At 44.5% G+C, this 24,181-nt stretch overlaps 1 protein-coding gene across 3 annotated transcripts; it reads left to right on the top strand.

The window, feature by feature from the left end:
• The first annotated feature begins 273 nt into the window (after positions 1 to 273).
• Positions 274 to 16,751, top strand: LOC119166798 (uncharacterized). 3 transcript variants are annotated; one of them, XM_075867377.1, is made up of 3 exons: positions 274 to 674; positions 5,384 to 5,449; positions 8,057 to 16,751. In XM_075867377.1, the coding sequence occupies exons 1-3, from the start codon at positions 581 to 583 to the stop codon at positions 8,449 to 8,451; spliced, it is 555 nt and encodes a 184-aa protein (XP_075723492.1). In that variant the 5' UTR covers positions 274 to 580; the 3' UTR covers positions 8,452 to 16,751. The 3 variants fall into 3 exon arrangements, with proteins under 3 accessions (XP_075723492.1, XP_075723494.1, XP_075723493.1); XM_075867379.1 differs by lacking the exon at positions 8,057 to 16,751 and adding an exon at positions 5,915 to 7,924; XM_075867378.1 differs by lacking the exon at positions 5,384 to 5,449.
• Positions 16,752 to 24,181: the final 7,430 nt, after the last annotated feature.

Genomic DNA, 24,181 nt, shown 5'->3' with positions numbered 1-24,181 from the left:
TTGGTGTGTTTAGGTAGTGGGCCTTTCCTAGGCCCTGACTGTGTCGTTCGGGTTTTTTGGTTTCGGTTCCGGTTTCAAAGTTTGATTTTTTTTTTTGGTCCTTTAGAAGGCGTTGTACAATTGATAACTAAGTATTACGGCTAGGTGGTGGTAGCCGCCGCCCAATCTAAAGGGTATAGCAACTGGTATAGGTGTTCTGTGGTACAAGTACAACCATAGGGTATGTTACTCTATGGCACAGCCACGTTCAGCCATATCAATCCATTCCGACGCTTGTGTTACTTGTGTACACGGAGGAACCGTGCTTGTGTACAAAGTGTTGTGCACAAAAGAGAGATTCCGCCCAGGTCTCGGCTGTGTCACTTTCTACTTCTTTCCGGCCCGCGCTTCGGGCGTCGTTCGTCGCGTCCGACGCGCGATACAACACTGACTTTCCTTGTGTGGCACTCGCAATACTGCGTCGCTGGAAGTTTTTTTTTTTTTTTTTTTTTTCCAAAAGTTCCCACGCAGCGGCACGTTGTTTCGCGTGGGGTTAGATTCTGCGCTGTACGCAGTTGCTCCAACCGCGCAAGACGCAAGCATGACGCAAGCTCAATGTCCAGAGGTTTCATCAAAAGTGAAACTAGGACAGTGTGCGAAGTCAACGGGGCTGTCGTCAAAGCGTGGAATTCATCGTGAGTACCTGTACGAATCGGCGTCGCATTACCGAGTTTGCGGGATGCACTGCCCGCACTGCTCCAACCATAGAGTGTCTGTAACTCTATGGCTCCAACGTGTGAACAGCGCGCCTTGCCGAGGTCTGCTATGCACGTGTAGTGCGCGCTCACAACTTCTCCGTTGGCCGTCGACCATCAGTAGCCACGCAGCAGCGACTTTTTTTTTTTTTGAATGCTTGTGAGTGGCGAACGTGCAACGCAACGGTAAGATAAGTCGCTGCTTAGCTTGCGCGATCAAACTCTACGAGAATGACCCCTGGCGCGCGCGAAAAACACGAGGTGTTTGCCATATCGGCCATACCATGCGGAATGCGCCTGTTCTCGTCCGATCACGAGCAACACCTGTTGTTTGTCAAGTTGGTGCATTACATCAAGAAAAATATATCCAGCCAAAAAAATAATAACAAACACAGGAAATGGAGAAGACAGGAAAGCGGCTAGACTTTTTCTTTTTAATGGTTTATAGTAAGTGTTGCCTCTTTAGCTATTTTGTAGACAGATCTAGCTACTTTTTGACTCTGTTGGCTACCGAAAATTTCATTTAGCTACGAGTAGCTATTCTAGCATATTTTTTTTTTTCAGAATTTAGCTTCTTATCTAGCTATTTTGGCTAACTCTAGCTGTAGTGTTATGATATTTGTTTTGATTATTGGTGCTGGCGGAGAAATACTTGTACATATATATGTGAAACCTAACAGGCATTCCATCCAAAAAAAAAAAGCATGGGGGACAGTGCTCCTGTTTTTGAACCATAGGTTTTGTCAAAAACTAAAGGGAACTAAACAGGAAAAAAAAACAACAACGGAATAGGGCCGACAAAACGAGCGAGTTTTCATCCACTTTAATTCTGCTTAATTTGCAACAAAATATCGTGGCACGCACGCATACACACACAAAAAGCAAGATACCACAAATGCAGCTTGCCAAATGATGTGGCTCGGTAATCGCCACAATAGCGTCGTACTGCAATGCACGGAAAAGGATGATGCTCTGCCAATAGCCGATATCATCCAGTATATGCACCACAGGAGTGTAGGACGTTTACCGCCACAGCTTCATGCTTGTGCTACCCTTTTACGATATTCAAGGGAGAGTCCTTCGTACGTTTGTTTACGATTAGATAGTGCAGATTCTCAAGTTTTTTGTTAGTTTCTGTAATACGTGCTTTAATTTAAACTCATTTCTAGCTTTCTCACCAACTGAGACGTCAAAGGTAGCCATTATTTCAGGATGAGTGATATTAACTGGATGAAAATGATAAGGGATTGAAGACACAATCACTTCAGTGACACAGGAGTTTAACGAAAGAAATCATTCACCCAGTGACGGGCGGAGCTTATTCCCATAACAGCTTGACCTTTTTGTCACCTGACCTGCATGCATCTTGAATGCGCCTTGGAATACATTGATATCTTGGTAAATCACTAAATAAAACAATAAAAATTATTCAATGCTCTTCCAATGCATTGTGTCATTGGGGTCTCTTCCTCAGTGCCGATTTTTCAGAAATTATTCGAAATACATATTCGGTTCTATTATGCATTAATTGATTCCTCACTAAATGTTTTTGAATATTTGCACACCCATAAATTTACAAAGCTCTGGTGCATTCCCAGCTCATCTTTGATGAGCTCACAAACCTTGGCACTTTGCTGAAACAACCCCTGCCCTAAATTATTGGAAGCAGAGTAGGGACACTTTTTTCTTTGTTCATTTATGTTCTGCATAGTTGCGTGCGAAAAAAAAAGCATTACAGTGTAGGCCTGTTTAGACTGTGAAATAACACAACTGCCAGTAGATTCGTTGCACATTTAGAATATGTCTAAAGGTGCTTGAAAAACTAATTTAGCAACTTATATAGCTCCTTCACTGATTTTTTTAGCTATTACTAGCTACTTTTTCACTGAAATCTACCCATTTTCGGTCTCCGACATTTGGCAACATTAGCCTGGTTCTCTTTGCCTTAAATCTGCCTTGACAAAGTCTTAGGAGCATATGTGAGACTGGCTTTAGGGCCTATATCGACAGTCTGCAAAATGCCGGCTTTCCCAGATCTGTTTGGTCTTCTGTAACAGAAGCTTTGCTATTGTGGTGTTTTTTACACCAAGGGAACTGGGATGTTTATGCGTACGCATCAGGCAAAAGAAGCCGCATTGTGAGGCGAAGCATGGGCACACTTTTGTGAAATGTGTTGTTTACACTGTGTATGTAATACCACTGACTTTTGGAATGATTTACATAGGCCAAACGGGTCGTTGTGCGAACATTAGGGCCTGGAAACATCTTAAATCATTCAAGGAAGGAGCAGGCTTGAATTTGGCCGGCCGTTCATTGTTAACAGTGCAAATGTAAGCCAGTGCTTAACAATATCAGGATTGGGGGCAGAATCCACAAAAGAAATGGCACGTGAAATGCTTGAACCATTTCACATTGCAAAGAATGGTGGGACTTGTTGCAGTGATATAGCTCTGTGGCAATGTGCAGGAAGGAAAAAAGATTTCCTGTAATATTTTTTAGAATCTTCAGTGAATAATACGGTGAAGGTTACATACTGTGATTTTGTGTTAGTTTATTGTAGTTTGCATTTTTTGTGAAAAGATTGTAACATGACCGCATGAGTGCATGTATAACCTTGAGCCTCACATTCGTGAATGAACAGTTGGTAGTCTAACTGCTTTCATGTTTTCTTCTTTGTTTCACGTGTTGGTTCCTTTTTTGGCTGAGTATATTTCTTTGATGTCTGTATAACTTTGCTACCAATCGACTGAACATGTAGCGGCAAGAAAGTGCGATGAACTGGTCGATTAATTCCTTTCCCTATTGCTATTTTTTTTGGTATCTAGAAAAAACCGCCCAGTTGATGGCTTGTCGTACATTATGTACATTATGTACAGCCTACTTCTGCAATGAGAACAGCGAACTTCGCCCTTGGTTGCTCTTCGAGACCGTAGTGGGTTCAAGCAATCATCTAGGGCTAGGGCCGAACCAAACCAGGGGACGTAATTATATTAGCCTACAATGATTTTGGGCACATTAATCGCTCCAGCGTCATCTAGTTGTACCGCATCCGTATGCCTGAGCGCCATCGTAGGTGCACCCAACGTTGGAATCGGTAAAGTTCTTCGACGGCATCCTGTTGCTTCGGTCACACTCTCACTGTCTGATAGTGGATCTCAAGGCGCCCAGAAAGGCTTCTTGGTGATCTGCTTGGTTTTGTACTTGCCATCGTCAGCAGACTCGCACACGACGCTGTCGGAATGGCCGATGCCGGAGACGTTGGCCTGCTAGATAGCATCGAGGGCTGTCATGATGGCTGCTTTGTGTGAAACGTTATCAACCTGTGACATCCTTGCAGCGAGCAGACATGTGTCAGACTGGTCACCACAAGAATGCTTTTCGTATCAATGGATTGTGGTCTAGTCGGCTTCGGATCTCTGGCCAGATGTGCTTACTCATAGTCAAGCAAATGAGGATGACTCCACGGTGATTTACAGTGAAGTGAGCTCCACCGGGGAGGAAGTAGTCAGCTCCTAGGGATCATATCGAGGGGTAGGACTTTGAAGACTGGAAAGCCAGCAAGGAATTCGCTCCTAGGTTCAGTTTAAAAATGCAGTTTGAGAGCACCAACGGGCAACCACTGGGGCCATGCAGGGGAGTCTCAAGGCGAGGGTGGAGAGTGCTGATGCATGGCAGCAGCACTCTGGATCAACAGCGTCAATACACTGTTCAGCGTTGTGCTGCGGGTGCACCAGAACTGTCAGCTGGCTGATTCCGATGATGAAAACTAGCTACACTGTTAGAAGCTATCACGGTTGGTACTGTGGGGCTTGATCATGACATATTGTTATGGGAAGTATTCGCCCACCTTGCTTTGAAATGGCGGTGACAACAATACAAGTTCTGTTTTCAGAGGAGGGTTAGTTGCCTAGCGTGCCTGTCCAAGAACTGCGGCGTGATCATGCAGTGTGAAGTCAGGGTGTTGGAATGAATTATTTTTGTTTTGCTTTTACCTTCCTTCAGCCGATAAAAGTTCCATTCTTGTTCTACAGCAAAAAAACAAAATGTTCTGGGATAGTTCGTAACGATTTTTATCGATGTAAAAAAGTATAAATTTTGCTATAGCAATAACATACTATCGATAATAATTTTAACTTTTTTCATTATTGACTTACCATTTTTTCTAGCTGGCTGAATGCTTTTACTTCTAAAGAGTGACCATTGTTTCAGAAGCAGCATGTTATCAAGCGTAGTCTCAGATATACAACACCGCTGTTCTGATAAAACAACCTTCAGAACTGACAGAGTCCCATTTATGCTGGCATACGAGGTTCACTTGTTTTAACACGAACAGCTTTGGTTGCCGGTCTTTTTCTTTTTGCACAAAATTTCAACAAATCTTTTTCTTTGGGAATTCTGGCTTTAGGCAAACGCTATCACTGTCTCCTGAGATATGCATTCATGATCATTTTGTTGAGCTCGGTTGTTCCGGATTGGCAACTCTTCTTTTGAACGTAATCCCAACAAAAAATAAATACTTCGGTTCCACTCCAGAATGAAATAATAGACAGTGTATTAGTAAGTTTTTTGTTGTGTTCAAATGAACCTATTTTTTTCCGTATTTTTGTCTCAGTTCTTGTTCCATTTTGACAACCTGTGCACTGCTGCAGCCTCAAGGAGGTTCTGCTTCTTCGCTCCATCCTTTCCATCAGGGGTGGTGCCAGCGGGATGCACGGGTAGGTCAGTTTCGTAGCGGCATGACGTTAACTTTGAGCAATTGCAGCTGGGAATTGTTATGCTTGATGTTGTGGTGCATTTTTCATTCCATGAGTATGGTACATGAAAAGCACGACAGCATCATCTTGCTGAGTAAAGTACGCTTTAGATTTGATGCGTAAATGTGAAGCTTAGCATGTAGCTCTGATTTCAGAAAATAGTGCTCATAAAAGGTGAAATGTGAGTGCACAGGTGACAAAAAAAGTTCTCATTCTGTTGATAGTAAATAGCAGGCTATTTGTGTTCAGAGTCGTAAATACTCTGAACACAAATAGCCACCAGAAGATCGTGAACTAGTCTTAAAAACATGCTTAGCTTAGAATTGAAATTCACTCCTTCAATGCATATTGTGTGGTAGCAAGGCCTGCTTTCTTTCTTATATTGCTCACCTGTTGGTAATATCTTATTTTTCTTTCTCTCCTTAGGTTCATGTCGCCAAATATCAGAGGACCCCGAGGCTACTTAAGTTTATTACGTCACATCATGAACTCTTGCCTTTAACTTTCTTTGAATATTTCGTCTTGCTATTTATTTATGATCATATTTTATCATGTTGAAGCAGTTCAGCCGGTACTACTTTTCTTTCACACAATTTGATTTGATTTCTTTTTTCTTTTTTTTGTGATGCTCATGTATTTGTGATCTCTCGTGTCTAGCGCAGTCACTGTCTGGAACATGATTTTAATTATTTTGTTGTTTGGGTATTCAAAAGAGTGGAGTTGATTGTTATTAAGTGTTGAAGTATTGCAGGCAATATTTAGGATTAGCACTGGAGCATGACTGCAGATATTTCTGTAGAGTTGTCCTTGATTGCAGTGGTTATGATTGAAATGTATTTCTTACTATGTTGAGCCCTTCGGAGTATGCATCCCCTTACTCTTGGAACCTTATCGGTGAGGGCATATGTGCATACCTTGTTCTGCATTGTCCTATTCAGAATAGCATGCATTCATGAAGAATATTAAGACAATGAGGCAACTGTACAGAATAGGAAATTGTTTTTGTTATGTAAGTAGCATTGTGCATCACGAACTTGGTCATCTAACAATAACGTATATGTGGGTTTTGCGAGAAAATGTGAAGTGTTGACCTCTGGGCTTTCTTCCTGTGTATGCCATGGAGGCATTTACATGACATTCACAGAACTTGTGTTTAAGTGTTACTTATCTTTAATAGTTTTGACATATTATTATCAATAGATGCAGTGGCTACACTCCAATTAGGGCCAAATACAAAAGCACTCACGTACTTGTGTTTATGTACACATTAGAAAAATCCTAGGTTTCATCAAGGTAATAGAATCTTTTTTTTTTTTTTACTGTCAGCCCCTAAGCATAAGAGAAATTTCTGCACTACTGCCTGATCGCGGTTCTGCACCCTAGAACATTCAACTTAAATTCATTTTCTGTTGAGAAACGAAAAGCAATACTTGACTAACCTGTCTTGCAACCTTTTTCATGCGCAGCTTCATAACCTTTTCTCCATCTAGAGACTAGGGACACTGAGAAGCAGGTTTGGGGACGGTATTACCGTTGCATCATCTGCAGCTTCGAAACTGACAATGCCATCAGTATGAAGCGACACTTCAGGATTCATATGATCGAGCGATCATTCAAATGCCATTTTGTTCTCAGATCTTTGGACTTAGTTGTATGCTGAGTGTATCGGGGAACAAAAGGATTTAATGGACATCATAGTCGAAATCAAGAATAATAAATGGTCATGGGCAATACTGCAAATGAGTTCTGCAGAAACCCGCAAGGTGGTGCAAGGGCTGTGAAAGGGAAAGAGGACAACCACTTATTTGTAGCACGAAGCCACAATGAAATCCATACGGATTTATCAGAAGAACATGCTTTTTAGTTGCAGAAAAATTCATCCTCAGACCAGGACAAATTTTTTGGCAACGAAAAATTTGTCCTAGTCCTTAACCCTAATGGCATTTAGGCACATTGGTGTCTCTTGTAGCCATTTGTATCTTACATCAGTGTCTCTTGTAAAGCCATTCGGCTGTATCACCCTCAGCTTTCAACTTTAGTGTTGAAAAGATAATCTCTTGCTCTTTCTTAGTTGTCCTAATCTATATGGTTGTAGCATACTTTCCACTATACTTTCATGTGAGGAATGCTTGTAATTTATCACATACAGCCTGCACATTTATGTGCATGGTTATACAGTACATGGACTGAAGGATGTTAAGCTATATTAGGATATTGCAGTGAGAGATTGAGCAAATACATTAGCTTATTAAGGGTAACAGTGTGACACATGCTCGTATATAAACGTAGTCATTTTGAATAGGCTTGTACTAATATTCTAACGAATTTCACTGTATTCAAACTCACTACGATTTGAATTGAAATTATTGAAAATTTCTAAGTATTGTATATCAACGCACAGATACATAAAAGTCTGCAGGTGACCCCCTGTAAAAGTGGCTTCACTGCATTTAAGAGTGCTAAGTCGTAAAAACATCTATTCATAAAAATTCAGAAGCAGCTTTCTTTTCTTTTCAAATAAAAAGCAACGCTTCAATAGCTTGCCTTGTTTTTTTTTTCTATGTGCAGCATCGGGTTCTTTGATCTCTCCTGCAACCACTGATATGGACAAGCCACGTCGGAGACGCCGTTACCACTGCAACTTGTGCGACTATAAGGCTAGTAGGCAGTCTGAGCTGATACGCCACACGAGGGTTCACACAGGCGAGCGGCCGTTCAAATGCCACCTGTGTCCCCAAAGCTTCTCAGCTCAATACACACTGAAGCAGCACCTGCGCACTCACACAGGAGAGCGACCGTATAAGTGCCACCTGTGTCCCTGGGGCTTCTCACGACTGGCCACACTGAACGACCACCTGTGCACCCACACAGGAGAGAGACCGTATAAGTGCCCTTCATGCCCTCAGAGGTTTAGGTTTCGGAAAGCTCTGAAGCGGCACATGCATGAGCATGAACGCCACTGATCATCTCAATGCTATTTCTACTGTACAAGGTTTATTATTTATTATTGCAATAGCAACTATATGGACAGTCTCGGCTGGTTTTTGCTGTCACTTGTGCCGCCGTCATTCACGTATATATTTATGTATGTACATATATATATATATATATATATATATATATATATATATATACGGGGAAGGATGCGCTAGTCTCCTCTTTCTGAGGAGCGAATATCGCCTTTCCAGCCGGGGTCGTCTGCGTGCGCTTATGGTTGCCACACTATTGCGGCATAGATTAGTGCGCGGTTTGTGCCTTCACAGCAGGCGGGAGCTTCTACGTGCTGCGCTCTCAACACGAAAAAACATTGCCAAAAGTGTACCTGGAGCGTCCGTGTTCTCTTACACCAGGGTTTTGTAGACTGATGTGAGATCGAATTTAAATGAGTTGACTGCAAGCCTCACTTCGTATATCAACGGCGTCACTGCTTGTTGTGGTCATCTATTGTAGCCATGGCAAAGGAAACTTGGTTACTTAGCAAGTGCATGTTTACAAAAATTAATAAATATTGCTTCTAAAAATGCTAGCAATGCTTCATAAAACATTCGAATATGTTGCTATCGCATTCATTGCTTCGCCTTTTTGGCGAAACTGTGACTTTTTTATATATTGCTACGGTACTGAGGGGACGGGTGGAAAAAGAGAAGAACGAGGTGGGCACGAGCAGTGATCTACCAGATCCCTGGACTCTCGCATTCATCATCTCTCGTAAATAAAGGCATCTCACCGTAACAAGATTGGTGGAAGGTGCGGGGTACAGCGGAGCGATCCCAGGCGAACGATCACGGAAGCGCTACCTCAGGAACTACGCCGAAGCCGCCGACTGCTGGTCTACCACCGCTCTCTATGGATCCGGTTGCTGACGGCGACACCACACACTCTTCTTCTAGCGCTACGTGGCCCCGACACATGGTACCACGAAGCTTCTCTGGAAGGGTCGGAGAAGATGTCGACGAATGGCTGAAACACTTCAACCGTGTGAGTAAGTACAATTGTTGGGATGCGGCCTCCCGGTTGTCCAACGTCGGATTGTTTCTTCAAGGGACGGCGTTGGTGTGGTTTGAAAACCACGAAGAAACAATAACAAACTGGGAAGCGTTTGAGAAAGAAATAGCGAGCTGCTTCGGGGACCCATTGATCAAGAAGAAGCGCACCGAGCAAACTTTGATGCAGCGTGCTCAAGTCCCTGGTGAAACATGCACAACGTATATTGGAGAGATTCTGAAATTGTGCAAGTCTGTAGACCCACGCATGAAAGGAGATGACAAGGTTGGGCATCTCCTCAAAGGGGTTGCTGAGGACGTCTACAATTTCCTCATCGGCAAGGGCACCTTGGCGCCTGTAGCGGACATAATTCAACTCTGCCGCACGTTCGAGACCCTGAAGGCTAGGCGCATCACTGCAAAATTTGGTATACTTGCCAACGTCACCACCGTTGCAAGTATCGACGTCCCTGTAACATTATTCTGTGATCTTGCCTCGATGATCAGGCAAATTGTACGCGAGGAACTTGGACGACGTGATGTTGTCAACCCGCCGAGGGCACATCTTAGCAACGCCTCCCCGCCATACGACGCAATGTGTGCTGCCGTTGATGTCACGCTATATGATGTGCCCCAATAAAGAGCGCCAGAGCACCCAACTGACAACCTACATCATCGCCGTGGTTTCCAGAACGCCTCCCGCCAACCACCTACAATGGTGCCTTCGTGGGACGATCATGAATACATGGCGCCTCGTGGAAGATTTGGCGACGTGCGTGAGGTTCCTGTGTGCTATAACTGCAGTTTCCGTGGACATGTGGCTCGATTCTGTGGTCAGAGGCGTCGCCCCCAGCAGCGCTACTACGAGGGATCATCAGCTTCTGGACAAAACCGCTGGCGCGATGGTATGCGCTCGATGCGGGATGCGTACGTTGGGGACGGCTTCCAGCAAACCACCCACAGTGATACACATGTGGGGTGCAATTTCCGCCGGAATTCACGCAACGACTCGCCTTCCTCCGAGCAAAGCTTGACGCCCCCCGCAATACGCCTGTTTCGTTCCTGTCTCTTGGTCGACGCGTCAACTCCCCGCCTCCGGGAAACTAGGTGGTGCGGCCATAGGAGGTGAGGTCGCCGAACATTTTCCACTGCATCCACCTATGCCTCCACCCGTTTTTATGGCGCAAAATAAGGTCCCCATGCTTATTAATGGACTTCCTACGATGGCTTTGATAGATACTGGAGCAGCTGTTTCAGTGATGAGTCTTAACTTCAAATTGCGGCTATGACATAAAGTGATGTTTCGCTGGGACAGTTGTGCATCATTTCGTGCAGTAAGCGGGGAGACCCTGTGCCCGATCGGTGTGTGTGTTGTTAGTGTCACTTTGGGCGACAAGGTGTTCGAGGCTGAATTCGCTGTCCTGACAAGCTCCACCCATGACAACATCTTGGGGATCGATTTTCTGAGTGCGGCGCTACTGTAGATTGCGGTGCTGGCGAGATTATGCTATTGGAATTTACTCATGATCCCAGGCGCTGTCAAGGATCTATCACCGTCATTGAGGATGTTGTCTTGCCGCCCAACTCGATGAAGAACGTACGCGTGGACGCCGGCACGTTTGATGTTCTTGTGGAGCCCGTTCCTCTCAATTGTGCCAAGAAAAATGTGCTCGTTCCACATTGTGTTCTGTTGATCAGTGATAGACGATCAGCCTTATGGGTGTCGAACTATTCAAATGAACTTGTCGTGCTACCCTGCGGATTGCGACTCGCCTCCTCCGAACAAAATGCAAACAGTTTTATAGCATCTTTAAGTGACGAGAGCGTAGATCATATTCGTGCAACGCACTATACTGAAGCCAACTTTCTGAGTATGGTAAACAAGTCGCTATCATCAGAAAAACGTCAAGCTTTGGTCGAAGTCCTTGCGAAGCACGCTACTATATTTGACTTCACGCAGAATGAAGAGCAAATAAGTATACCCGAGTCGCGTACTCACCACGGGATTGACACAGGATCCGCTCACCCTATCGGGCAGAAACCATACCGTGTCTCATCTGCGGAGTGCAAGGTCATTGCTCAACAGGTAGAAGAAATGTTAAAGAAAAGGGTCATACAAGAGTCGTGTAGCCCTTGGGCTGCCCCTGTGATTGTTGTCCGAAAGAAGGATGGTACATGGCGATTCTGCGTGGTCTACAGACGGCTCAACTCTGTTACTAAGAAGGATGTCTGCTTTCCAGGATTGATGACGTCATCGATTGTTTACATTCAGCAACGTACTTCTCCACGGTGGATTTGAGATCTGGTTATTGGCAAATCCCCATGCACCCGAATGACAAAGAGAAAACGGCCTTCATTACCCCAGATGGTCTATTTTAATTCAATGTAATGCCTTTTGGCCTATGCAATGCTCCAGCCACGTTTGAGTGCTTCATGGACTCTCTATTACGTGGACTAAAGTGGGAAGTTTTTCTTCGCTACCTGGATGACATTATAATTTTTGGCCGTACATTCGATGAACACAACCATCGTCTAGACATTGTTCTCACCTGCCTTGAGAAAGCTAAGCTCACCTTGAACTCTAAGAAGTGTCACTTCGGCAGCCGTGAGACCATTGTTCTCGGTCACCTGGTGGACAAGCATGGCGTGCGACCCGACCCCCAGAAAGTCGCTGCAATCAGCAGCTTCAAACAACTTCAGTCGGTACGAGAGTTGCGAAGCTTTTTGGGCCTATTCTCGTATTTACGTCGCTTCGTGCCCAAGTTCGCCGACGTAGCTTACCCTTTGACGTCCCTACTCAACAAGAACGCACTTTTTCGGTGGTCAGCAGAATGCGAGTCATCTTTTTCGCAACTCAAGTTTGTTCTTACGTCAGGGCCCGTACTTCGCCACTATGACCCGTCTGCTGCCACAGAAGTTCATACCGACGCCAGTGGTGTAGGTATCGGCGCCTTCTTGGTCCAACGCCGTGGAGCTGCTGAACACGTCGTTGCTTATGCCAGTCGCTGTTTAAGTAAACCGGAGCGAAACTATACTGTCACAGAGCAGGAATGTCTCGCGGTTATGTTCGCCGTGCACAAGTTTCGCCCTTATATCTATGGACGCCGATTCTCGATTATCACGGACCACCATTCTTTATGTTGGCTCACTGGACTACGGGATCCATCTGGTCGTCTTGCTCGTTGGGCATTACGTTTGCAAGAACACGACTTTGAAATCTGTTACAAAAGCAGTCGTCGTCATGCTGATGCCGATTGCCTTTCACGGCTTCCCCTTCCGACAACCGAGTGTGACGCTGACAACTTTGATGAATATTTGGCAGTAGTGGATACTCCGTTTCCCGACCTAACAACGTTTCGAGCAGAGCAACGCAGTGACAACAGTCTCGCTTCTACATTTATTTCCGGAACGAATGGTCAATGTGGTTTCGTCAAAAAAGGATGGCATTCTTTACAAAAAGAATTATTTCGGCGTAGGCTCTCGCCTACTTCTAGTTGTGCCTACCAGTCTGCAACAACACGTACTTCGAGCAATGCACGATGACCCAACATCTGGCCATATGGGTTTTTCTAGGACATTTTATCGCACGCAAGAACGCTTCTTCTGGCCGAAGATGCGTAGAAGTGTCACTGCATATGTTGCCAGCTGTGAGCAATGTCAACGCCACAAGCGTCCTACAACTCCGCCAGCTGGACTACTTCATTCCTTAGCACCCCCGGGTTCACCATTTGACGTCGTCGGTGTTGACCTGCTCGGCCCTTTTCAGTGATCAACTAACGGCAACCAATGGATTATTGTTGGTGTTGACCGCCTCACACGCTACGCCGAAACTGCGGCGATTCCTGCAGCAACAGCCACTCAAGTTTCACAGTTCATGCTGTCGCACGTTATATTCCGCCATGGATCCCCCCGTGTCATTACCAGTGATCGCGGGCGGCAAATTGTTGCCGATGTTGTTGAAGACCTCCTTCGTCTCGCTTCGTGCCATTTCCGTCACACTACTCCGTATCACCCGCAGGCTAATGGTTTGACCGAACAAACTAATAGGACTCTCGTCAACATGATTTCCATGTATGTTGATTCCGGACACAAAACATGGGACGCGATCTTGCCATTTATAACTTTCGCCTACAACACTGCACAGCACAAAACAATGAGATACAGTCCATTTTATCTGCTCTACGCACGCCAACCCCGCGCAGCTGCCCCGCCGCGGTGGTCTAGTGGCTAAGGTACTCGGCTGCTGACCCGCAGGTCGCGGGTTCAAATCCCGGCTGCGGCGGCTGCATTTCCGATGGAGGCGGAAATGTCGAGGCCCGTGTGCTCAGATTTGGGTGCACGTTAAAGAACCCCAGATGGTCAAAATTTCCGGAGCCCTCCACTACGGCGTCTCTCATAATCATATGGTGGCTTTGGGACGTTAAACCCCACAAATCAATCAATCAATCAACTCTGCACAGCTCTTGACACTATTCTTCCTTTTTCCGAGACTGATAAACCTACTCTCGCTGAAACCATTTGCCGTGAAGAAGAGGCCCGGCGCATCGCCTGTCCTCGAACTTTCGTCTCCCAGAAACGCTCTAAGAACCGTTACGACAGATGTCACCGGCACGTATTGTTTGAGAAAGGGGATTTGGTGTGGCTTTGGATGCCGCTTCGCAAGCGATCGAGGCCTCTGCCAAAAGTTTCTGGCCAACTACACTGGTCCGTTTATTGTCCTGGAATGTCTCAGCGATGTAACATACGTGATATCTCAGCTGTTCTCAACTGGCCGCTGCTCAAGCAAGACCAACTTCGTTCATGTCGCCCGTTTAAAGCGCTATCATCATCATCGCAACGAAGCCTAACTCGCTCGGTGGGCAAAAGGGGAGTTGCTACGATACTGAGGGGACGGGTGGAAGAAGAGAAGAACGAGGTGGGCACGAGCGGTCATCTACCAGATCCCTGGACTCCCGCATTCATCATCTCTCGTAAATAAAGGCATCTCACCGTAACAATATATTTATTTACACATACTGCGGTACTAACTGTGCTATGACAGGAGTGGGTATACAAGGATACATAGAAATATATCTAAAAACAATGAGCATAACGCAAACCTACAGGTAACATAATAACGTCATGTGAACGTTAAGGCAAAAATATCAGAACATGGAAAAAAAACAAATGCCATTTGCGAACAGATCAGCGTATTTCACGTATATGTGTTGTGGATTTCAGCTACAAAACTGTGGTAGGCAGGAACAAACAGAACCAGGCAACAAATTCCAATCTTCGATGAAACGGAGGCCAAAACTTGATTTGAACATATTGTTCGAGCCTAGTAAGGCTTGTCTTTCTAAAACCCATTTGACTTTTCTAGAACACTGTGAAATTGCTGAGTTACATGGCACAATAAAACCCCACTATTATCAATGATGGCAGGGCTTCTATCGCATTAAAGCATCTATACACATGCCGTAATATAAAGGGAGGATGTTTCAAAGGTGAACATATTTGGCAGATGTCTTTCTGGCTTGGTAAAAACTATACGAAAAAAAAAACAAGTTCTTCTGCCACCTCTATTATACATATTATAATATTAAAATCAAAAACTGGCCCTACGATTTGAGACCTATTTGCTCCCTTCAGCAGGTGACTGTTTGGCGTGTTCAGAAAATAGGGACATTTCTTAGTGGTGTCCTTCGTCTCACTGTCTTTGATCATCGGTAAAATATCCTATATGTTGCAAGGCTGGGGGAAAACCTATGTATTTGTGCTGATGAGCAACCTGAGAGACATGCTGCGTACGTTAAAATTTTGAATAATTTCGGAAGTCTGAATTGGGGGATGGGGGATCTGCGTACATGTGCTTCTTTAAATTGTAGTCGGGCTCTAAAAATGTACTCATTATTTTCTCGATAGGCTACTGGAATGTAATTTCTCATTACATACACTACCTTTACTTGTGCTACAGCTGTATAAATGGTGCCTTCCGTAGTGTCGATTCGTGAATGATTCGGTGCGGTCTTTACATTTTAGGCTAATTTCTTTGTTGCCTTTGCGTCCTTTACATGTAAATTTTATTTAGAGCTTTTAGTGCTTATTTAGAGCTTTTTTATTAGCATTTAGCTATTTGTGAAATGAACACTTATTATATTCCGTTTGTTCGCACCAAATAGAATACTGTATGTTCTGAATGTCGTGGAATCCAGGTATCTCAGTCATTGCTAGCTTTTTGTATGTTTAATGCGTTTGAATGCAAACCGAGTGATGGCTCTAATTTGCCTATTTGTCATTACCAATGCATATTGTTACAGTGAGGAATTTGCATTTGTAGTAACTGTAGTTGTTAAAATGCTTTCTTGTACAAATCCACTGTGTTACTAGTAGCTTTCTTTTTTAAACATTCATAACAAAGGGCCATGAAACACTTCTAGTGCCAAGACATGAGAATGTTTTCTTTTGCGCCTTTGATCACCACTATTGCGACTCACAATATAGCCTTCTAGCTCTCGCCACTTTTTTCTTCACTAAGCATGTGCACAACATGAGCAAGCTTTCAGTTTATAAGGTTTTTCACACTTGTTTGCTACATGCTGGTATTGTTTGCACATTCAGAAACGGATAAGACACAGCGAAATCAATTGGTTGGGCACGGTAGTCATGTGAGACGTGGAAGTACAGATGGGCATAGCAAAGCCCAGTAGAAAACAGTTAAGAGCTGGATGATCTTCGAATTTGAGCGAATTGACAATTTGTGCTTTAATTATCACAGTCATCTGTCTGGTGTCCCAAATTGTGCCGGAAGGATGAGAAAGTCCAAGAGAGAAAAACATGCTCAATTTCTATGTCTTCAAAGACTGTTTAGGGGCATTTTAAGGGGGCTTCAATAACATTTTTTTCCCAGGGCATAAGTGGCACTGCGTCGTAGCAGTTACACCAAATGAAATCATCTTAATCTCTACTGTATAATTTGTTATATCATGCACTATGTCTAGTTAGAAGTGCTACTGTGGTATAATGCAACCTGTAGTTATGTAGGACATTACCAAGCTCTCGCTTTTGTAGTGATCACACTTATTTGTGATTAATCCTAAAATGTCTGTATGCTTGCAGGTAAGTCCAGTGATAATGCATCATTATTTTTCGTGCTTCCTTACACTTTTCTTTGTTCATGATTAAAATATTTTATAGATTATTAGGTCAGTGAAAACCCATTTGTTTGTGCTCATGAGTGACAATGAAGACATAGCACTGTTAAATTACCAAGCTATATAAAGGTATATTTTTTGTTGGTATTTCGGAAGTGCTTATTGCTTAGCTGTAATCCAGAAAATGGGGTAAAAGAATTAGTGCAATTACAGTTATACTCAATTATACACAGCCTCGTCACTGATGTGGTGCTTCATGTAATGTGACAGTGCAAAAAGATCCTACCATGCTTTGCACTGAGTACGTGGCAAGATCTCAAAGAGACGCTTACCAGAGTTCTCAACAACATGGAGTGGGGAATAGATGGTTGTTTTTTGTACGAGTAGAGGGCAGCTATAATTGCAGGTGCACAAAAGAGAATAAACAAAAATGAGTGAGCAGCACGTGACGATAGGGTAGATTATAAGTAAGCCTCAACTTAAAGCTGATTCTTTCCATCAGGGCAAAGGTCATTCAAGGCAGCATGTGCACCCAAACTTTGCGAACAATGCCAACGACTGCCCGCCTCGGCAGAATATAGCGTGCTCGGCTGCTGATGCGAAGGTCGGGGGTTTGATCCTGGCAGTGGCGGTTAAATTTAAATGGAGGCGAAGTTTAGAGGACCGACCGTGTACTGGGCAATGTCTAGTCAAGTACCTAGGGGGTGGGGTCCCCAAAGTTCGGATCGAATACTAGGGTCTTTTTTGAGAAAAATAATAAAAATTAGTGTTTTTCAAGGCTGGCAACAAGTGCCCCCCTTCCCGAATTAAATTCTTCGCTACGTGCCCTGAGATGTCAATGCGTGTTAAAGAACACCAGATAGCTAAAATTTACAGAGCCCTCCACTGTGGCGTCTCATAATCCTTTGATGGTTTGAGACGTAAAAGTCCAGAAAGCATTATTAATAAACTCGACTCAACAGGCAACACTCACAAATTTTATTCCCGAAAGAGCCAAAGCAGCGAACAAGGTTTAAGCGGGGGAAGGTGTGGTCTTAGAAGATTTAATAAAAAAATATCACCTAACACTGCCATTTTAAAAAACACACTTCCTATATTTCATATATGGAACATTTTTGCAGTACATCAATGACATCGGGATTTGAGATACTTAATCACACTCATCTCCAGAATTGCTCAAATGCGGGCGCAAGTTGTGATTTTGTATGAGAGTTCTGCTTCATCACATATGGATCCTAAAGGGTGGTTCAGAAAAAAAAATGCTTGAGCCCAGTCTTGTCTTTGTAACTTAAGCGATCAAAGAGTTAATAATCAGCATAGGTGAGTAAATAACACAGGTACCGTTTAACAAAATATTTCATTTTGGGGGAAGTCGCGGGCCACAAGGAAGACAACCCCAGTCTTTCGTGCGGCCTGCGAGCCAAGTGTTTGAGACCCTTGACATATAAGGTAAACATCTCGTTACTACTCAAGACCTCGTAGAAGCTGATGCTTAAGAGAAGGTCCGATTAAAAAAAAAAAAGGTTTTAATCTGTAGGCTGAGACAATAAATCTTTTTTCAGTTTCAATTTATGTTGATTTTCAAATTTGCACTCAGTTTTATAAGGAGTTGCATAGTTTTCTTTTTGTACTGTGACAATGTGTAAATGTAACTCTTTTTGGACAGACCTTTTCTGCCACAGAAATATTATAATTATGATTTATTAATGGCTCACATCACTCCACACTATTTACAGAATGCAGATAACTATCAAGAAAGTGTGTTTAACACATTTAAATAAACAAAAAATATTGTAACGTGAGACATGCTCAATGCTCAGCCCATACTAATTGCTTACTTTAAGTTGATGATTTTATAAAAGATATCATGCTTTAATTGAGATAATTGCTCTCTTCACATGTTGAGAAATATGTGGCAAAAGGTGTTATCTTGATCTGGCCTTCAAGTACCAAAAACCTGACGCCAAAACTCTAGAAGTTGTTGAAAATTGCATGTCGAGAGCAATGCATTTTAAACGTAGAGATAGAAGATCGTCTGTGGGGCAGTTATGTGCTTTTTGAAATGATTTCTTCTACTATGAAAGCTTGGGAATTATGGTTATTTTGAGCATTTGGCTTTGGTGAACTGATCTCGAAACGCATTGGCAAGCAGCCAGGGGTCAATTCCCAGGGGACTCTAGACAATGAGCTTTGTTTAGTTTTTTACAGCCACCTTGTGTTTTTTTTTTTTTCAAAGCAATATTAGCCTACTAACTACTACCTCGACTTTTTTGTCATGAAAGTAGAGGAGCTACACTTGTGAAAGCAATTAAAAACGAAACGTATGTAATATTGGAAAGAACTTGCATTTTTGGAGTCGCAAGCTACACGTTTGTAATTGCACAAAGTTATAAAATGCCTTCTTCATTGAGTTTAAAGATTCCGCATTAAGATATGGAAAAGTTCTTGAGATATAAAGCAGGAACAAAGATAACTCGTTCACACCATGTGACTTCAAATTGTCTAGTGCTACACCATGAGCATTGTCGACTGTCTTATTGTGCCACACTTGCCTTTGCCCAAGCCAAGCACACGCTCGTGGCCAGTGCAGCACTTCATTACACTCTGCAATACTGCGATTACTAAGGCATAATTATATAAGTTACTTATAAAAGGTGGCCTTAGATGCCTTGTAAAATGGGAAACCAGATCGTCGTTGGTGACCAACCCATGGCATAGGGGACGATTGATGCAAGAAAAATTATGTAACTCTCCGTGATACCGTTCTTGTGCCCTCCTTTGTGCTGTGAACAAAACCGGAGAGGGCGTGACCTTTAGAGAAAAAAATGAAGGTGGCGCTTGGCATTTCCCTAGAGTGGCTACGTGCAAGTGTTCACAGGCAACAAACAAACAAGCAGTAGCGCGTTAGGCCACTTGTGCTGCTTGCTCCCTAGAGATCGACTGAGATGGATGGATCAAAAAAATTTATTGGGGTCCTGAAGGATTCCACCCTAGTTTTATATGAGGAGGATCATGGGCCGCACCCACTTAGAAAAATAAGAGAATGGCCATCGCCTTTGGGTCATTTTTGAAGTAAATGCACAAGGAACGCTGCGAGTTTTTGTTGCGATAGCGATTATATGGATGCTCTTTACGTATCTTTTACCACTGAAATCGCCGTCATTATGCTCTATGTATATATGTATGCATATTTAAATAAAAGCCACTACTCTAATAGTAAGGGAAAAAGAAATTCGATCCTGTGGCCCCTCGCTGCGCAGCCTGCTGCATTAGACACTGCAGCTCTGCCGCATGCCACTCGTTCCTTGGCATACTAACAGCCAGCAGTTAAATCGTATGCAGCATTTTGCAAGGGGTTTCTTACAATAACTGTACGAAACTCTATGCCGCTGGCGGTACGGCGATTTCGGAGGCGTTTCGGCGTGTTCAGTATCGCCCGCAAGCCTTGGTGGTGCGAAGGGCGCGCTTTTAGTGAGCCACTCGCGACGCGCTAGAACTGAACAATAAAAAGACACTGTAGCACAAGTAGGACACACACGAGAGCGAACTGTACTTGTGCTACAGTGTGTCTTTTAATGTTCAATTCTAGCGCGGCGGGGGTGTCAACCATGTACAACCAAGTAGCCCCTACTCTGGCCCTTTTAGGGAGCGTTTTCTTGGATTTTGTTTCAGCTGCTGTTGAGAAGCGTACTAAAAACTGTCATTCGCAACGTGAAACACCGGACAGCTATATGCTTCGACAGTCATGTGCCAAAGGATGCGTAGAAGACGGGAGAGGGGACGCACATGTGCAGTAAGGGTGGTCGTGCCACACACCAGATTGAACTCCGCCATGAGCTGCTTCGCATCCATGTTCACATATGAAAAAAAAAAAAAAGCCGGCCATGTTGGGCTGCGTGCGGGAGTACAAAAGCTGCCGTCAGAGTTTTAACTATGCATGTTTCGAGGGTCACGTCAATTTGTGCTGCCCCCCTTCCTCCCCCCCCCCAAAAAAAAAACTATGGCGGCGTGCAGCGAGCCTTGCCATAAAGCCATGTTGCGCGTCATTTTCCTAAAACTTGTAGAAAACTTTACAGAATGGTGAACAACGGCAGCAATAAGTCATCGCAACGTAGCGCGGTGGTGCGTCGGTCCGTAAAGCCCCTGTACTTTCCTCTCTACCTTGTTCTGCCTCTTTTATTGTTTTGTTTTTAGATTCGAAGCGTTTTATGGTGGAGCTCTATACGGTTGGTTGCATGACCACCCTTATAGCGCATGCGCGTTTCTCTCTCTCTCTCTTCACATACTTCCCTCTCTCCTCTACGCATTTTTCCCAGTGGCGCTTACATCAACGCCTCCTAGATGTCCCGTGCCTGCCGAATTATCGATGGTTTTTTGGAAAGCGGCGGTCGTCGGTACAACGGTGGTGACGCCACTCAAATAGGAATGTCTTCAAATAGATTTTTACGTTTTTAGAGCTTATATGTAACAAAAAAAACAAAAAAGTTTTAAAGAAGCGTAAACGTATTCATAAATAACCCTACGTAAATGACGCCGTCATTCAGCAAGCAACTTTCATCATTCAGCAAGCAGCAAGCAGGCCGAGTAAGGAGATTCTTAACCCTACTTTACGTAGGCGGCCCCGCCATAAATGACTGGCGTTTCGCGCTCATCCGGCAGGCACAAAAAATCTAGGAGGCGTTGCTTACACCCATCGCACATGCGCGTCTCTCCCCCTTTCTCGCCTCATCATAACCAGGTGTTCTGTGTCATAACGCCGACACAGGCAGCGTATGCTAGCGAGCTTCCTGATAAACAAAACTGAGTTCTCGTGCTGCACAACCGTTCACAGGCACTGGATCTTGACCTCAGAGGTAGTGACGGAAGCTCCATTTCTCCTGTACATTGTGGAACAATAAAAATTCAACTAAAAGCGGACTGCGAGTCTTTTTGTCCAATCAATGTTTAGTCTTTCATTGCCTATAAGCATCAATAACAACGCTGCAGTAGCAAACACCGGTACATCATTGAGTGCTTTGCGCCTCCCCAGGTTTCTCTCCTGTGCAACGCCGCGATGAGTGCCAGCCTCAACGCTGCCACCAGAGCGTGGAAGCGTTAGCGCCTGCTGCTTGGCATCTACGCATGGTTCCCTTTAGGGGGAGATGTTTTTGTGTAGTTTTTTTCGGGCCAAGATATGCATTATTGCGTCCACCCAACCTAACAAGTAACCACAACCAGCGCCCCCTATATTTCCTCTGCCTGTCGGATTATCGGCGGTCACTCGGGAAGCGGCGGTCGTCGGAAATATAACGTGGCGCTACTCAAGTAGGAAAGTCTTCAAATGGTTTTTACTTTTTTAGAGCTTATATGGAACTAAAATAACCTAAAGTTTTTAAAAGGCGTAAACGTAATTATACTTAACCCTACGTAAGTAACGCCGTCATTCAGCAAGCAACTCTAACATGACAAGGCATCCTTTGAAATTAGTAGCAAACGCTAAAATTGCCGATCTCTAAGGCAGAGTTTAGAGACCCTTTTTCCTATGTATGCAACGCCACCACAAACAACCGGTGTTTCGCGCTCATCCGGCAGGCCCAAAACTTCTAGGAGGCGTTGCCCCAATTTATCATCATCGAAATGATACCACTGAGTTAAGGCACCTTTTCTTCCTCCGTGGGTTAAGGCTAGAGCGACTGGAACCGGTGCCATTTTTGAGATTGTCACGATGCAGTACATGGCCGCTGTGTTGCGCAGTGTTTAGGTAGTGGTTGTGGTGTGGTGTGCTCTAGGCTGATCTTCCGTGTCCTCGTCTGTTTCGTGTACAATACTGCGTAGTTTAAAGTTTTCTCCACTACAGCGCGCTGCATGAATTTGCTAAAGCTCCCAGGCAGCAGCACGTTAGGTCCGTTCGATTCACCTGCACCGGTCGGAACCGGTTCACGGCTGTGCACGCGAAGTTGAGAAATTGTGCAGCGTGAGTTCAGCGGTGTAGGCACAGCACGACACCCGAAACAAATGACGATGTGCCGACCAGGTGTTGGCCTTATTTCTTTTCGGTTAATTTACACCGTTCAGCAAACACTGACCTATGGCGAAACGCACATGCGGACAGTTTATGAGGCGCGAACATCTTGGCAAAACACAGCGCATTTGTAGAGGCGGGTACGGCGCCTAAGCCACTTACGTGTAAGTGCTGCGTCGTCTGCTCAGCTGCACGCGCGCCTGCACCAAGCCGGCACCGTCAGCGAAGGAGGTGCAGGAAAATCATGAACCGGTGCTGCACCTCTTCTGCACCTTTTGAAACGAATGGCGGGGTTCAGCGGTTGTCATTGCTGCACCGCTGAAACGAATGGCAAGGTGCAGCACCTCGTGAACTGGTTCACGTGGGGAAGGCGAATCGAACGGAGCTGTTGTTTCGAGTCGAGTTGCATTCTGCGTGGTACGCGATTGTTCCAGCTGCATAAGAAGCAAGCTATCAATGACCAGAAGTTTCAGCGGGTCGTCTTCTGTGCCGTGCCAATAGTCAAACTAAAACAGTGTGCGAAAACAACGGAGTTGTCGTGGAGGCAAGAGCTGGACGAATCGGAGTCGCATTGCAGAGTTTGCGGGACGCACTGCTTCCCGCATGAGGTCAGCTAACAAAACTTCTCCGTCAGCCTTCATGAGTAGCCAAGCAGCAGCGATGTTTCTTTTTTTTTATGCTTGTAAATAGAGAACCAGCACCGCAATGGTAAGATAATTCACTGCTTAGCTTACATACGCGATCAAATACTACGAGCACAATCTCAGGTACAAAAAACCCAAGGAACGTGGACCGATCTGCCGAACATGTAGCGGCAAGTAAATGTGAAGGGCTGGTTGATGGATTACTTACCCTATTGCTAGCTTTCGGACAGCTAAAAAAGACCGCAAAATCGATGACGTGCGGTGAATTACGTACTACCAACCTTTGCAACAACAAACTTCACCCTTGGTTACTCCGTAGTGGGTTGAGCTAATAATCTAGTGACCAGCCAACCTCTGGTGACGTAAATATATAAGTTTCCAGCGCTTTAATTGCTCCCGCGTCATGTAGTTCTACCGCCTCCGTATGCGTGAACGCCATGATAGATGCACCCTACGCTGGAATTAGTAAAGTTTTCCGACGGCCTCTTGTTGCTTCGGTCAGGCTGTCACCGTCCGATGGCATAACCCTGAACGCCGAGAGCGCCTTCGTGGTGATTTGCTTGGCGTTAAGAGAGTGCTTTTTATCGTCAGCTGACACGACTAAGTCACCGAAATGGCCGATGCCGGAGGCGTCGGCCAGCTAGATAGCATCGAGGGCCGTCGTAATAACGAGGGCCGTCGTAATAAAGGCCGTCGTAATAACGGATGGTACCAACGTGAAACGTTGGTACCATCCATATTAGCAAGGTGTTTCAGCGCGCGAACAAAGGAAAAAGGACAGGGTAGACAGAAAGACACAGCGCTCTTTCTGTCTACCCTGTCCTTTTTCCTTTGTTCGCGCGCTGAAACACCTTGCTAATATGAATACGCACCAACTAGCCCAAGCCTCCACTCTTGTTGGTACCATCGATCAGTGACTACCGTACATTCAG

This window comes from Rhipicephalus microplus, chromosome 6 (assembly GCF_043290135.1).
Source record: "Rhipicephalus microplus isolate Deutch F79 chromosome 6, USDA_Rmic, whole genome shotgun sequence".
NCBI lineage: Eukaryota > Metazoa > Arthropoda > Arachnida > Ixodida > Ixodidae > Rhipicephalus > Rhipicephalus microplus.
This window is presented reverse-complemented; position numbering and strand designations above follow the sequence as displayed.